The sequence below is a fragment of the Procambarus clarkii genome, chromosome 50, assembly GCF_040958095.1.
Source record: "Procambarus clarkii isolate CNS0578487 chromosome 50, FALCON_Pclarkii_2.0, whole genome shotgun sequence".
Lineage (NCBI taxonomy): Eukaryota > Metazoa > Arthropoda > Malacostraca > Decapoda > Cambaridae > Procambarus > Procambarus clarkii.
In genome coordinates this window covers 9799062-9814047 of record NC_091199.1, presented here as the reverse complement: position 1 = coordinate 9814047, position 14986 = coordinate 9799062, and the positions used below count along the sequence as shown (strand labels likewise).

Here is a 14986-nt window from a genome sequence, read left to right as displayed (position 1 = left end):
TGTTCTTTCCAAGTCGAGAATGAGGAACTCCACATGCAAATCACTAACCTTTGGATCCATTAATGAGAATCACGTGATACAATCCACTAACGAAGGTCCCTAGATTCATCAGTTTCCAAAAATTTGAATACAGTATTTTTGTAAATACACACATTGCTCACCAATTCAAATCTCCAGGTAACTTTGCCAAAATCATGACAAATTAATCCTGATTGATGAAATCCAAATTATGAAGCTTAGCTGTCATGTTACTAATGTACAGCAGCTCATGTTTACAAATATGCAATGATAATAAATGATAAATAAACGAGGGTTATTAAATGATAACAGGGGTTCAGTCCTTAAGGAAAGATGGACTGTTGGGTAAATTTCCTTTCACTTTATGTTTCATTTTACTTAGTAGTACAAAGGTACTCGGGGGGTTAAGTAACTGTTATTGGTGCATCCTGGGGAAGGTCAGTAATTGGCCAACGAGCCCTCGATATACCTAATGGGCTTCCTCTCCTCAACAATGGGAGAATTGAATCCCTGCCCGAAACGCTTTGCATAATAGTGGCTTTAGGCATTGTACGTACTAGCTCTATCTATAAATCTATCAATTTTTGTAAAATCTCTTGTATGTATGTACCTTACCTGAATAAACATTTATTTATAACATTTATTTAATTAACCAATACGTGACAAGTGATCAAAATTATATAAATATAAATTTTTGTGGCTAGATTTGCTTGTATTTCCTACCTGAGGTAACAGGACCCATTGCAACCCTATGAGCTAGGCAAGTCTTCTGCCTTCTCATGTGATACAAATTGAGAACACATATGTATCAGTGTTACTTTCATTTTTTTTTAACAAAGTTGTTTTAATTAATATGTATAGGAACAGCAACAATCAACCTGAATGCGCTAATGGTCCCGAATTATGACACGAGGATGAGGATGAGATTGTTCAAAGGGTTAATGGCAGTGTGGGGAAAAGACAAGGAAGTTACACTAGGATTTTCCAGTTAAGAGTCATAAAATGAGTGGAATGAACAAGATGAGAAAGTTGTTTTGATGTAATTTTGATAGATTTAGATGTAAATTAGTAAAAATGAGTTTAGAGTCACTGCATTCCACTAATTATAGCTGAAAGGTAAGACTTTCAACCATAAGCTTGGCCTTGCAAAATTAGGAGAGTACAAGTATTGATACTTCCATTATCTTCATCATCATTATCTGAAACTGTGTGTGTTGGAAGTTTATAACCATACTAAGCAGGGCAAAGCTGATCGTCAAGGAGGCCACTGAAAAATTACAACCCCAAAAACACACATTTGGGAAGATTTGAATGCCAAGGACCTTAAACCAGCAAAGCCTTAGCATCTGGCAGTCAAAAAATGAGTTTGCCAATTACATACATACAGAAATTTATGGTTAGGTTAAATTGAGCTGCTAAGAGAACTATCAATATACAGCTCTATTGTGTACTAAGTTTCTGTACTGTAAAGTACTGTATAGTGTCTTTGAAGAAGCTGCCATAAAAATTAAATGATTAATTTATGTGGTAGTACAGTATAAGTTTTGTGCATAACTCTGATGAGGGACTGACCCATATGACCTGAATTAGTGAGCAATCTCTCTATTTAGTTCTACAATGGCCCACAAACAAAACAAATTTTTTTTTAAGGGTCCATCATGAAGCCTCTGAAATCTCTACTGGAAATAACTCCCTTTTGTTTCCTTTTGCTAAATTAAATTTTTTTTTACAATAGTTCAAAATATTAAAAAATCAAGTTCCACTCTCAAAATTCTCACCTACTTATCATAAATTTAAATTCTTTAATAATTACACTGTGGTCATAATACAAACCAAAATTAAAATGGAAAACTTTGCATTAAATTGTAAATGACCAAAGAACAAAACATCATGAAGTATACATTTTGGAATGGGGAGTTTCTGGTTAGATCATTTTCTGACAGCAATTGATTAAATGTGCTGTAATCCAATGAAAGTTTCCCTCTCCTGTGTGATCTTTTATTTCTACAAAATATCCACTTAAGATTTCAGTATTCTGTGGAATAAATATTATTGGAATATGAAAAGAAAGTCATCTGGTATCTACATACCATATATGCGTGCTTAATTGGTATATATATATATATATATATATATATATTAATTCTCTTTCTGTGTACTTGTACTTTCAAACCATGTTGCTGCAAAATGCAGAACTAGTCTGGTATAAATCAGTTGTATTTCACATGCTAAACTAAACTAAAGAGAACTAAATGTACACGGGGGGCTTCATTAATACTTGTCGTTCTCCTCCTGCAAATAAGTCATTAAATTCGAACATACATGTCAGTTCATTCATACATTGAAAAATTATTTATGAAAGTTCAGTCTTCCGGAAACGCATACATTACACGGATACAAAACTTGCGTTGCAGTGCATAAACACCCAACACATGCTGCTGTATATTAACATGAGAAAATAAGTGGAATACTATCAACAGACAGAACCACACTTCTGTAAGTTTTGTTTCACTCAATGATTTAACCTCAAATTTTCATCCATGTTTCGATTTTTTTTTGGGGGGGGAGGGAGGGGTAACATCAGACTTTTGAATAATAATCAAAAGTAGCATAACTGAGTGTATCAAAAGATTCTCTTCATAAAGGCTTATACAGAGTTAATTGGTAATTGATAATTGTTGTATTAATAATGTTAAATAAATGAATACACCAGATAAATATAAGATAGCATTTTCTTTTAATTTCACCAAGACTTACAACAGGCCTATATGTTTTAGTGGCATCAAAACAATACCTTAATGTCCAGCCTACCATTTTTTAGCTTCACATTTACAACTTGTATGTGCTGATGCACCTTTCCATTATTTATATATATATTACTCAACACATTTACCAATATTTGCACATAGATATGCACTTTCCTGAGAGTAGCCCTAAGCTACTCTATCCTTTTGAGATGTACTTCCTTTTTCTCAATAAACGTACTTGAACTTGAACAAAATTAAAACACAGGTTACAAATTTAAAGAAAAACATTGTGCCAAAATTTAAGATTAGTCTTCAGTAAATTAATATTAAAGAAATTTGATCTGCATCATATATTTCAAATTTCTAATTATGAAATGAGTGGTTTACGATCATCTCATATGAATTACTGTTTGTTATCCAAGGTTAAAATAATTTGATGTATTTTAGCTCATAATACAGCTACTTTTGAAAGTTAACATAAATATACACAAAGTTTCTTATTTCAATATTTTTTTTTTTTACATTTCATAACTGATTTTTCAGTATTAAAAAAAATTGGGCTGTGGATGAAGCAAAATAAACCATTCATGTTGGTAGTTATAGGCCTAACTTTAAATACAATCAAAGTTTATGGCTGTGTACTTCCTCAATGGCTTTATTATGCAGTTCATGATATGAAGTACTTTATATAATTAATTGTAAAACAGCCTAAATGTAATAATTATACAATGTATAAAAAAATTGCAACATAAGTTTTTTTTTTAATTTGAATAAGAAATAATAATCAATATGGCAACAAGCATTCATGACACACTTAGACATTATATCTGCAGACCGACATTTGGTCCCTGAGCTTAAATCTCCCAAAAAAAGGTTAACCATCTTGGAAATGTACACTTAACGACTCTGAAAATACAGATTTGTTTTGATGTGGGCAATGCAATATCAAAATACAGTACAATGAAAACTAAAGTGCTTGACTAGTTACTTTCAATAGATCAGAAATACATGTACACTACTGTATTCATTGTAACAGCACGTGAATGAGAGTTTAACAAACAGATGTTGCATTGGAGCTGATGAGTCACAATAACGTGGCTGAAGTATGTTGACCAATCCACACACTAGAAAATGAAGGGATGACAACGTTTCGTCTATCCTGGACCATTCTCAAGTCGACCATTCTCACAATCGACTTGAGAATGGTCCAGGACGGACCGAAACATCGTCATCCCTTCATTTTCTAGTGTGGATTGATCAACAGATGTTGCATTGTTTGTTAAGAAACAAGAGCAAGGTCTAATGAAATCACGTCAAGTGTAACAATTTCACTGATGTGCCGATACCACAACTTATGGAAACTGACCATTCTGAGTTAATCACATTTTCATTTAAACCAAAATAAATTTATGTATTTACAGATTTAAAGTGCCTAAATAACTAAATTAACCAAATTGGTAAATTATATAAACAAAAAACTTAAAAAATATAAATATACATGACCAAAACAGAAATAAATCCTTAAACAAGTTTTGTACACGAGGCCTGCCTCCCTACTTATATCACAGGTAAAAACAGCCTCATTCAAGTATTGTTAACTGATTTAGTCATGTTTATCCCCAAAATAATCAGCCTCAATATATATAATCTTCCTAGATAGCAGGCATCAGGGTGTGTCTGATAATCACATGTCGATCTGTAGGGGAGCAAAATTTCACAGTTGTCTTTTCGAATGTTGCGAAGAATTCATACAAGCAAAAAGTTTCTATTTTCTCTTGAGACAGGGATCAATATATATATATTTTTTTTTTTGCCACTGGATTTAAACAAATTAATTTATTGTATACAATATTTTCATGTTTCATCAATATTTAAACTGTGCTCTGTAACCATAATATATTACAGTATGCTACAATATATAGAAAACTAACTTCTGATAAAAATTTACACATTACTCTACAGTGTGGCAATGCATTTGGCGCTATTGGTGGCAGAACAAACAAACTTTTACATTAACAAACAATTTTCACTTCTAATAATTTTAAGTTATAGTATAAGTTTTATATTTTTAAAATAATGCGAAAAATATTGTCCTCATTTTATGCCAAAGTGCACAGTACAGTATATACAATGTTTATATTGTTTTCATGCAATTCAAATATTATATAACTGACAAAACAATGTATTAAAATTTAACATAAATATTTAAAACAAGTTATATTAAAACTGTTTTTCTAGGTACAAGACTTTGAAGGGGGTGAAAGAACAACTTGAAGCGCTGCAGGAAATCCCATCTGTCTAAGTCCAACAGCAAATAACAAACCAGTCATTATACTACTGTTGTCACTGCAGACATTGCTAAGCCTTTGCTGCAGTTGCTTGCAAGACCTAGCTTGTGATTACTGCAACTGCTGGTAATGATGGCTTATGGAATGATAAGGTGACCAATTGAGTTTGCCCTTCAGGCATCGGGCATGACATCTGTGGGAACGACCTGCAGGATCAGCTGGAGGATGGTTGTCAAGTGGCCTAGTGGAGCAAAATAGGGTTGTAAGCACTTCTTTATTCCAAAATGGAGGAATTATTATTTGTAATTATTATAATACAACCTACAAAATCTGGACTTACGTATAACGGATCCTTCTAAATAACCGATTATACCCCACCCACTGGATTTTCCATCTGTATATCAGTTTTTATGCCACACAAAACCACATTTGAACATATGGATAGGTACTCTCTCTCTCTCCTCCGTATTGCCTTTGATATTGCATTTCATATTGTCAATTTCATATACCAGCGACTTCTAGCACTTCTCCATTCATGCTAATTTTACAATATCCTTCTCTATCTTAAGTTCACTATTGTTTAAAAGTCACCTTTTTTTAGACACACACACACACCCTCAATAGACACTACTGAAAGCTAAAACATCCATTATTAAGCATGCATGCATATTATATATATATAAATATATATATATATATATATATATATATATATATATATATATATATATATATATATATATATATATATATATATATATATATATATATAAATATATATATATATATATATATATATATATATAAATATATATATATATATATAAATATATATATATATATATATATATATATATATATATATATATATATATATATATATATATATATATATATATATATATATATATATATATATATATATATATATATATACACACTGTATATAAAATTATGCATGCTTGTCACGAACATTGGTACTGCTTGTGCAAAAACAATGCCCGTGTGTTTGGAAAATGCAAATGCAGTCTTGGATATATCACAAATAGCTTGAAAATAATATTTACCCATGCCAGGGACACTCTTCTTCATGTAAACAAAAGGGAAGTAGAAGATTAGGCCCGCAACGATGAAGAGGGAAGCGTAGAGATATTCAATCTGTGGAGAGTCAATGATGGGGCCCACAACAAGGTACACCGAGATGATCAATACCAAGATTGGGATGACGATGGGTACCTGTTCCATTGACAACACTCATTGCAAGAAACAATACATTGTTGTACAATACAATTATCTTCAAACATATCATATTCTTCAGTGTAAATAAACAATTTCATTGGACTGCTTTCAGTATACTGTATATTAGTTTCTCAAAAATAATACTTGGTAAGTGTACTGTCAAGTTAAATTTTTATATAATAAAATTTGACTGTTTTCAACAGCACAGAATCTGAAGCTAAAATTATATACCTGTTTGTTTCAGCAATCATCAAAATATTCATTACATTGTTAGAGTGATATCGGTGTAAAGTAGATGCAACAATGCTGTACCTTGTATGGACGTGGGGCATCTTTCATGGTGTATCGCATGATGATGAGAGCTGCCATAGCACCCCCATAGAAGATCCAGGCAGTGAAGCTGAAGAAGTCGATGAGAGAGCCGATATCCGAAGGAATAACCATTATCAGAGCAATAGATGCCTGAGGAAACACAATTGCTCTCAACTAGATGTATATGAATGTATCTAAAATAAACTGATCCTTCTGCTTACATCAAAAGTATTATTAATCATCTTGAAATACTGTACTGTACATCAAAATACTGAATGCTGAAAAATGATTCAATTCCTGCATCATTTACACTAAATCATAAAGGTAAAAGGTTAGATTTCCTTCAAAGATCGTGTGACAATTATACAGGTGATTGTCTCGATAAGAATCTAAAAAATATTACAATTTGGAATGGCAGAGAAATTCCAAATTAGACAAAAAATATGTGAAGAAAAAACCCGAAACCCATGTCTGCCTGAAATGCTGTGCGTGTTGGTGGCTTTGCAAGGCTAAAAATATCAATCTCATGTAATCTCGCAAACCCATTGTACCTTTTTGTAAATACAAATTACAGTATTATTATATTATTATAAAAGTATAGCAAAGTATGATAACCAAACCACATATCAGAAGACGAAGCGACGAAGTTTTTGTCCATCCTCAACCCTTATCAAGTCGATTGTGATGATGATCGACCTGATCATCAGGACGGACCAAAACGTTGTCGTTTCTCCATCTTTTGGTGTGTGGTTTGGTTATTGTATCTTCAGCCAACGTTATTGTAACTCATTGTCTGCATATAGCAAAGTACTTTACTGAATGATTAATGAGGTGGCCGAGGAAAAATAAAAACGATTACTGTGTTTAGGGAAAGTCTGAGCATAAACAGAGGGCAGGGTTTGCTAGTAAATATCACAGGTACAGAGGAGCTAGTGAGGGAAAGGCACCCACCATACTAAAAGAATTGTTACAGAGTTCTCGTCACATTTAACAGACACTACATTTCCCTTCTAAAGCCATCCATGTTGTCTGTTACAAATTATCTTTAAATCAACTAATTGCTCCCTTGATCATTTGCTCCAGTACTTTGCATGGAATGAGTTAAGAAGAATGGTCTGTAGTTGAGCCACTACATTCTTGTCCCGGTCAAGGCAAACTATTGATAATAGCATTGAGGCAAATCCCAAGACTGAATGCTATACACAATACACTTAATACCTCATTATAATGGAAGCTGGATTAGTGGGAATCTTGATAAGTCTAGTGCATTAAGATCTGGTAAGGATATGGATGTAATAGATTGTGTATCCGGACATGCTCGATAATCTAAATTGGCCATGCCAAAATTTGAATGTTGTAAAAAAAAAAAAAAAAGATTGATTTTACATTAAAAATGTACTCTCATTCTCCTTGTGATTTTATTGCTAAGTTATAGAAAAAATTACATGTATCACTTGCACTAATACAAGTAAAGCCAAGTTAGTATGAAAAGCTTCTTTATAAGCACATTCAGCTGATCTCTCGTGCAAGATCTTACAGGGCACTTGGACATGGCGGCATCTAATCAAGCAGCGGCAACATACAGTAGGTCACTGAAAAAAAAAAGACATCCCAGCAAGCATCGTATTGCAGCGAGTTTGTTGCTGGAGAATTTAAACGCTCCAGCCCAGAAATGACAAGAGGTAAATCCTTACAGGATCAAAGCCATGACAAGCTCGTACTTGGCAATACTATTGACTGACAAATGAGGGATCTAACTGCTACCCACCGAGATCAAGGGCTCGAGTGCAGCAGCAGTAATCTATGAACCAAAGATGTTGAACACCTGAGGGTGAACCAACCCTGAGCCTAACATTGTTGATAAACGCTACACGTGCTAGTGGCTGAACAAGAATGTAACAACTCTTGTATATATAAATAAATAAATGTAGGATGAAGAAAAAGGGCAATGCAAATAGACTATGAAGAGTCAATACAAAGTAGATGTACACAATTGATGAAATCCTTCTTAAAACACTTACATTAAACAGAAGAGCTGGAGAAGGCGTGAGTTTCCTAGCATGGACATATGACAGGACATCTACCATGTGTCCCTCTCGTGCTGCCACAAAGCATAACCTACAGATATGCAAACATTATGAATAACGAGATATGGGAAAATCATTGTCAAGTAGTCACACGACACCATAATGGCACGGCGACTGGCCTACATTAATGCAAACACAGGCCTACTCCAGTTACAATATTCTGTTATTTGTGAATTTGTTGACCAAGGATAATGGGTATCTACAGCAGACTAATGTACATTGCACAGTGAATTACATAAGCATTAAAAATAATATCTGCTTTGAATTATAATGTTCCAGCACTTTGACTACATCTTTAATCAAATTTAAGGACAGAATTTGTAATCTAAACATTTACATTTAATTGTATCATGACAATGTTTTGTCAACATTTAATCTGGTATTAGGTTATTGAAGTTACTGGAATTATTCTTAATAAAATGACAGCACTTTTATTAATGAAAACTAATCAACAGCCACCATGTGGATAAATTCAGTCAACAATTAATTACTGTATTTCGTACACCCTGACATCTACCACAAGCTGTAAAACATTACTAATTTACAACTGCAGTCCATATAAGCTTCCTGATATCTGACCTCACACCAATATTGCACTTGCTCCATCTACTTACAGTGTCTACAGCTGTTGGAAGACAATGATCAAGTCTTGACCAAATCAAAAGTCTGATATCTTTACTAGTTATAAACAGATATTGTAGATGCTCGCTACATATTTTGTAAACAAGAATATGCAAGATAATGTAAAGCTGAAATTGTTCTAGAAATATTACTAATTATATGTTGTTCACATAATTTATAATTATATTTTCACAATGTATAATTACATATTCACAACATATAATTATACATTGTTCACATACAGTGTACTAGGACATACAAATATATATATATATATATATATATATGTACAAATTATAAACAGGCAAATTTTTTTAAGGTGTTAAATACCAATTAATACATGCACAGAGTGTAAATAATGTACTGTATAATGTACATATGAAATATTAACATGCAGAAAAGGTTTAAGGTAAATGGCAATTTACACATGCACTAGTTTTACATAAAGCTGTATGCAAATGATTAAGCACATATATAACCCAAGCACAATAAAAACAATAGAAAAAGAAGCTTTTACAACTAAAAAACAATACTGCAATATAACGATACTAAAAATAAAAACAGAAGAGTCTTGTAGATAATTACAGGCACACGCACTCGACACGCATCAAAACAAACTCAAACTGGAGAACAAAATATCAATTTCACTGCAAAAAATAAAACATCTCTACAGCAAAGGCTATAAATGGCACCATAAAATCCAATTTCATCATCCAGAGCTACGGAGAAATAAAACCCTTCACATAACCGACAACTTAACAACACAGCTTCATAACCACAACGGGGAACTACAGCAGAGTACTGTGAAAAAACACACTTCTGTAGTTACAAGGCACATTACACCATACTGTAATATCAAATACACATTTCATCAAACTGCGTTTAGTTTTTTTTTTACATATTAAGGAGGGAGGCAAGACCGAATTTTTGTAGTTTATCATGCTGAATAACCCTTTGTTGCAGTGTGTGGTCATAAACTTTTATAACTACCAGTTTTCTGGTCTGTCAGTTCCGAGGTGTATGAATACCACATTTTATATTTGAGACTGTCCAGAACAGCATTTGGTTTATCTCAACATGCCTTTTTACCAGTCTTTCTGCTGTAGAGAATGCATCTTCTCACTTTGCCCTCCGTGTTCTAAGAATGATTCTTGCTATGAAGCAACATACATTACTGCATGTGGGTGCTTCAGCTCCCCCCCCCCCCCTCCTCAAGAGTTATGACCTCTTTTTTTTATCCTTGCTATTGACCTTTCAGTTCTTCACTGATCTGTTGACCCCACAAAGTGGTATCTCTACTTCCACCTCATCACACTTCATAAAATATTACATATACTGCACTACAGTATACATTTCAATGGCCATTCCTAACTCGAAAAATACATAAATAAAAAGCAGAGAGCATTTTTTCTCATTTTAAACTTTTTTCAAAAATTTCTCTACCAAAGAACATGCTTGACATGCATTCTTCACGTTGTTTATTACCATTAAGCTCGTACTTCAACATTTATAACACTCACTTTTTAAAACCCGTGTCGCTCAGTTGTGCCATCATTGCATCCACCTAAGCCTGGGGAACATTAGTTTCCAGTCTTACTCTTTCATACTGCAAAAAAACATTTATGCTGTATGTTGTTCTATATTTAACAAGAAATATTTTATTTTACCAAACTGTTCATTATTTCTGTCCCCTGAGCTGTAGTTCTTAATATGTAATCACAACTACTAGTACACACAGACATTTGTGTGCGTACTAGTCGTTCATTCTCGACTCTCATCGTCGGGCCGTCATTCTCTAAGTGGCGACACATTTACACTCAATCTCATCAATCAATATCCTAAAAAGGCATTGTTGTTTATGATCAACAGTATTGATCAATGGGGAGGGTGGGGAAACCTTCTACATGTCATAGGCTTCCTGTCCCTGTGTCAAAGATATTACAGATGATGGCCCCTCAGGTAAACTACAGTAAATAACATTAAACGAGCTAAAAATACTTTTCAATCACTAAAATTATTGAAACATTTTCAAACTGCACCCAGAAAGCTTTGATTCATTCTCATCAATCCCAATGCACCCCACTCTCATCAATCCCCCAATACACCCATTCTCGTCAATCTCCCAATGCACCCCATTCTTGTCAGTCCCCCAATACACCCCATTCTCGTCAATCTCCCAATGCACCCATTCTCATCAATCCCCCAATGCAACCCATTCTTGTCAATCCCCCAATGCACCCCATTCTTGTCAATCCCCCAATACACCCCATTCTCGTCAGTCCCCTAATGCACCCACTCTCGTCAATCCTCCAATGCATTCATTCTCATCAATCTACCAATGCACCCATTTTCATCAATCCCCCAATGCACCCATTCTCGTCAATCTCCCAATGCACCCATTCTCATCAATCCCTCAATGCACCCATTTTCATCAATCCCCAATGCGCCCATTCTCATCAATCCCCAATGCACCCATTCTCATCAATCCCCCAATGCATTCATTATCATCAATCTCCCAATGCACCCATTTTCATCAATCCCCCAATGCACCCATTCTCGTCAGTCTCCCAATGCACCCATTTTCGTCAGTCTCCCAATGCACCCATTCTCATCAATCTCCCAATGCACCCACTCTTGTCAATCCCCCAATGCACCCATTTTCATCAATCCCCAATGCATCCATTCTTATTTAACATTATTCACCTATTCTCTTATAAAAAATAAAAAGTTGGGAGGAAATACAAAGACTTCAAATGTCTTTCTTATCAGCTATTTCTGCACTTTAAAAACCTCTCAGTAATTGCTAAAAAAAAAATAGTTTCAATTCTCACTGTTAGTTTGACAAATTTGTGAAGGTAGTAACTAAATTATTGTAGGCATTAATAAAGAATTTTAAAATATAATTCTTCCACTGTACAAGCAATTTATGCCAAAATATTTTGCTACCTTGAGCAGCTAAGTATATTTTGCACACAATTTTACAAATCTGAAATATTTAACTACTATACAATAGGTATCCCCATTTGTTATAATAGTTTGGAGGACAAATTGGATTTATAACGATGCCAGTGAACACCAATATTTAACAAATGAAATGCAATGCATAAAACACACGTAGTTATCATAATCACCACACGCATACCTGCCAGACGTAAAAGCTGTTCCATTTGCAGCCCCGAAGGTGGATAGTGTGACTGCTAGAGGCATGAGGAAGGCTGCCCATCCTAGCACTCGATTGCCGAATGTCTAGCACAAGGAGGTTAATGGAATAATAAAGTGAAAAAAGAAGTCTAAGAGAGTTTCGAGTTTGATCACAAGCAAAGTAGCATTCCTGTGGCAATAAACCTACCATTATCTTAATCCAATGGCAATATGTTGCATGCTAAATGCTTTGGCAGGCATTCAGTAAAATTTTCCTTGCATGAAATAAAGCTTCAATGAGAATTCCAGGATAATGGTATGTTTATAGCCAAAGCATGTGAAAGGCTTAGTGCCAATTGGCACAGCCAGAATATTATTGGATTAAAGCATCAGAATAAACAAATAAGTTGAAAGTTTAGCAACTTGGTCAGCCCATCACTGTTGGAACAAACACAGTACAACAACCTTGGGACATGACGTTACTCAATCGGAAGCACACAACACCCCTGCAGAAAATGAAAAATATGGCAGAAAACTACTTTTCTGCATACGAATTACTAAAATATTTTATGTACAGTATAGTAATTATAATGAAGTACAGGTATTTAAATTTAAAGATGCATAGGAATTTGAAAAAAATGGAGTACTGAACAGAAATTGTAATTTTACCTATAACCCTTTTATACTGAAACGACTGCCTTTTACTATTACAGAAAACTTCATGGATATGTTACAAGAGCCTCAGTGAAAGCAAGGTCATGGGGTGAGGCCTTTAGAGGAGAATTAGGAAAAATATCTGCTAGTTCAAGACCCATGGTCTGCTACTAATGAGTAAGTGTACCAAGTTCCACTTGGACAACAGAACAAGTCCCCGTGGACTTGTGGTAAGACGCTCGCCTGGCTTTTCATGAGCACTTTGGCCTGGGTTCGTATCCTGGCTGGGGAGGATTTACTGAGCGCCAATCCTTAACTGTAGCCTCTGTTTATCCAACAGTAAAATGGGTATATGGTTGTTAAACGACTTGGCGGATCGTATTTTGGGAAATATTAGGATTAAGGACTTGCCCAAAACGCTATGCGTCCTAGTGGCTGTACAAGAATGTAAGAATTACATTCGTATATAAATAAATAAATAAAAAATAAAATAAAAAGTGGAACCTCATTTGGCGAGACTATTTACAGTACCTATTCCCATCAGTAACTTGTACGCTATGATCTTATCACCACCTAGCCTCCAGTTTTCTACGTTTTCTTTAGTTAACTTAGCCTATTCTCATAGCACATTCTTATGTTTTATTAGGCTCTATGCAAGAGCTGAATGCTTTACGAATGGTCTAGCTTACATTTTATATAATATTTTGAAGGATTCCTCTTTCAGGTTCTTGAAAACCATTTTTTTGTTTGTGTTTCAAAGGTAGCTGGAGTTATTCTGTTGATGTATTCTCTGGTATTGAGGCTGATGTTACATCTACTTTTAAATATTTTTTGTTATTTTTGACTTTTGCAAGTGTGTCTCTTGTAAACTGTGCTGCTTTCTGGTTTATTTCCACTTCTTCAAAATCTTGATTTAAAACTGTTGTGGATTTGACTGTTAAATACTTGTCCACCCATTCCTCTAACATCGTGCGTTATTTTCGTTTCTTACCTTTATCTCTTTAGCATCACCTAAAAAGTCATGCAGCTTCTCCAGGTTTGAAATCTAGCTAGATTAGCTAGAAATTTAGCTAAATTCCTCAGAATAATGTGATGACAATACCACACATCAGAAAGTGAAGAAAAGACCGTTTCAGTCCATTCTGGACTATTATATCACACGATTTGATAATGGTCCAGGACGGACTGAGACATCATCGTTTCTTCACTTTCTGATGTGTGTTTTGGTCATCATCAACAATGTTATTGTGACAGATCGTCTCGGAAATAATGGTTAAAGACCTCTGAAAAGCCGTTTCCTTATCCTGATCCCTTGCAAGTACTATATCGTTGCTTTGTGCTTTTTCTTGATAGTTTTTCCTTTCCCCTGTTGAGGCCACTAGAGATGGCTATCCTTGGGTAAATTCAGGTCACTTACTTAAAACTTTAACAGTGGTGATGCTGGTACAGAGTTGTGCAAAACTCTGCTTGCCACTTCCCTCCATCTTCACTAATCCTGTCACTGTCACCCTCTGTTTCCCATTTGTTAACCGCTGTGATGCGCTGCATTTATTGTGACATTCTGGCTGTGTGCCGAAAATAAAAGTGTTCCAAAAACAGTATTTGTTCTTTAGGTATTGTTAATTAGCACCCAGGAAGCACAAAAATCCAAGTACAAAGTCTCTCTCTTGTAGTTTAGCTGTAGTTGCCTGTAGAATTTGCAGTTTTGGGGTAAAAATTAGGAGATTTGCTGCATGGGAATAACTTTGTTGACCTATTTTCAATGTTTCTCATTATATTTATTTAGTTTTTTGTTTTAATAAGTTGTATCTGTGTCAAAGATGGTGTTCATTATGTGTAACTTTGAAAATATACATATATATACAGATATATGTGCATA

At 34.4% G+C, this 14986-nt stretch overlaps 1 protein-coding gene across 10 annotated transcripts in view; it reads right to left on the bottom strand.

The window, feature by feature from the left end:
- sbm (L-type amino acid transporter sobremesa) overlaps positions 1–14986 on the bottom strand; it is an 87788-nt gene that overhangs the window by 729 nt on the left and 72073 nt on the right. For 6 of the 10 annotated variants that reach the window (XM_069303494.1, XM_069303493.1, XM_069303492.1 and 3 more), the window contains 4 exons: positions 8626–8722; positions 6605–6754; positions 6121–6289; positions 1–5294 (listed from right to left, as the gene is read on the bottom strand). The exon at positions 1–5294 is cut by the window's left edge and continues 729 nt beyond it. In XM_069303494.1, the coding sequence (XP_069159595.1) occupies positions 5227–5294; positions 6121–6289; positions 6605–6754; positions 8626–8722 (484 nt within the window). In that variant the 3' untranslated portion in view covers positions 1–5226. Of the gene's footprint in view, positions 5295–6120; positions 6290–6604; positions 6755–8625; positions 8723–12454; positions 12559–14986 lie in introns of those variants that run through there. The other 4 variants (XM_069303495.1, XM_069303499.1, XM_069303497.1 and 1 more) reach the window with 2 other exon arrangements.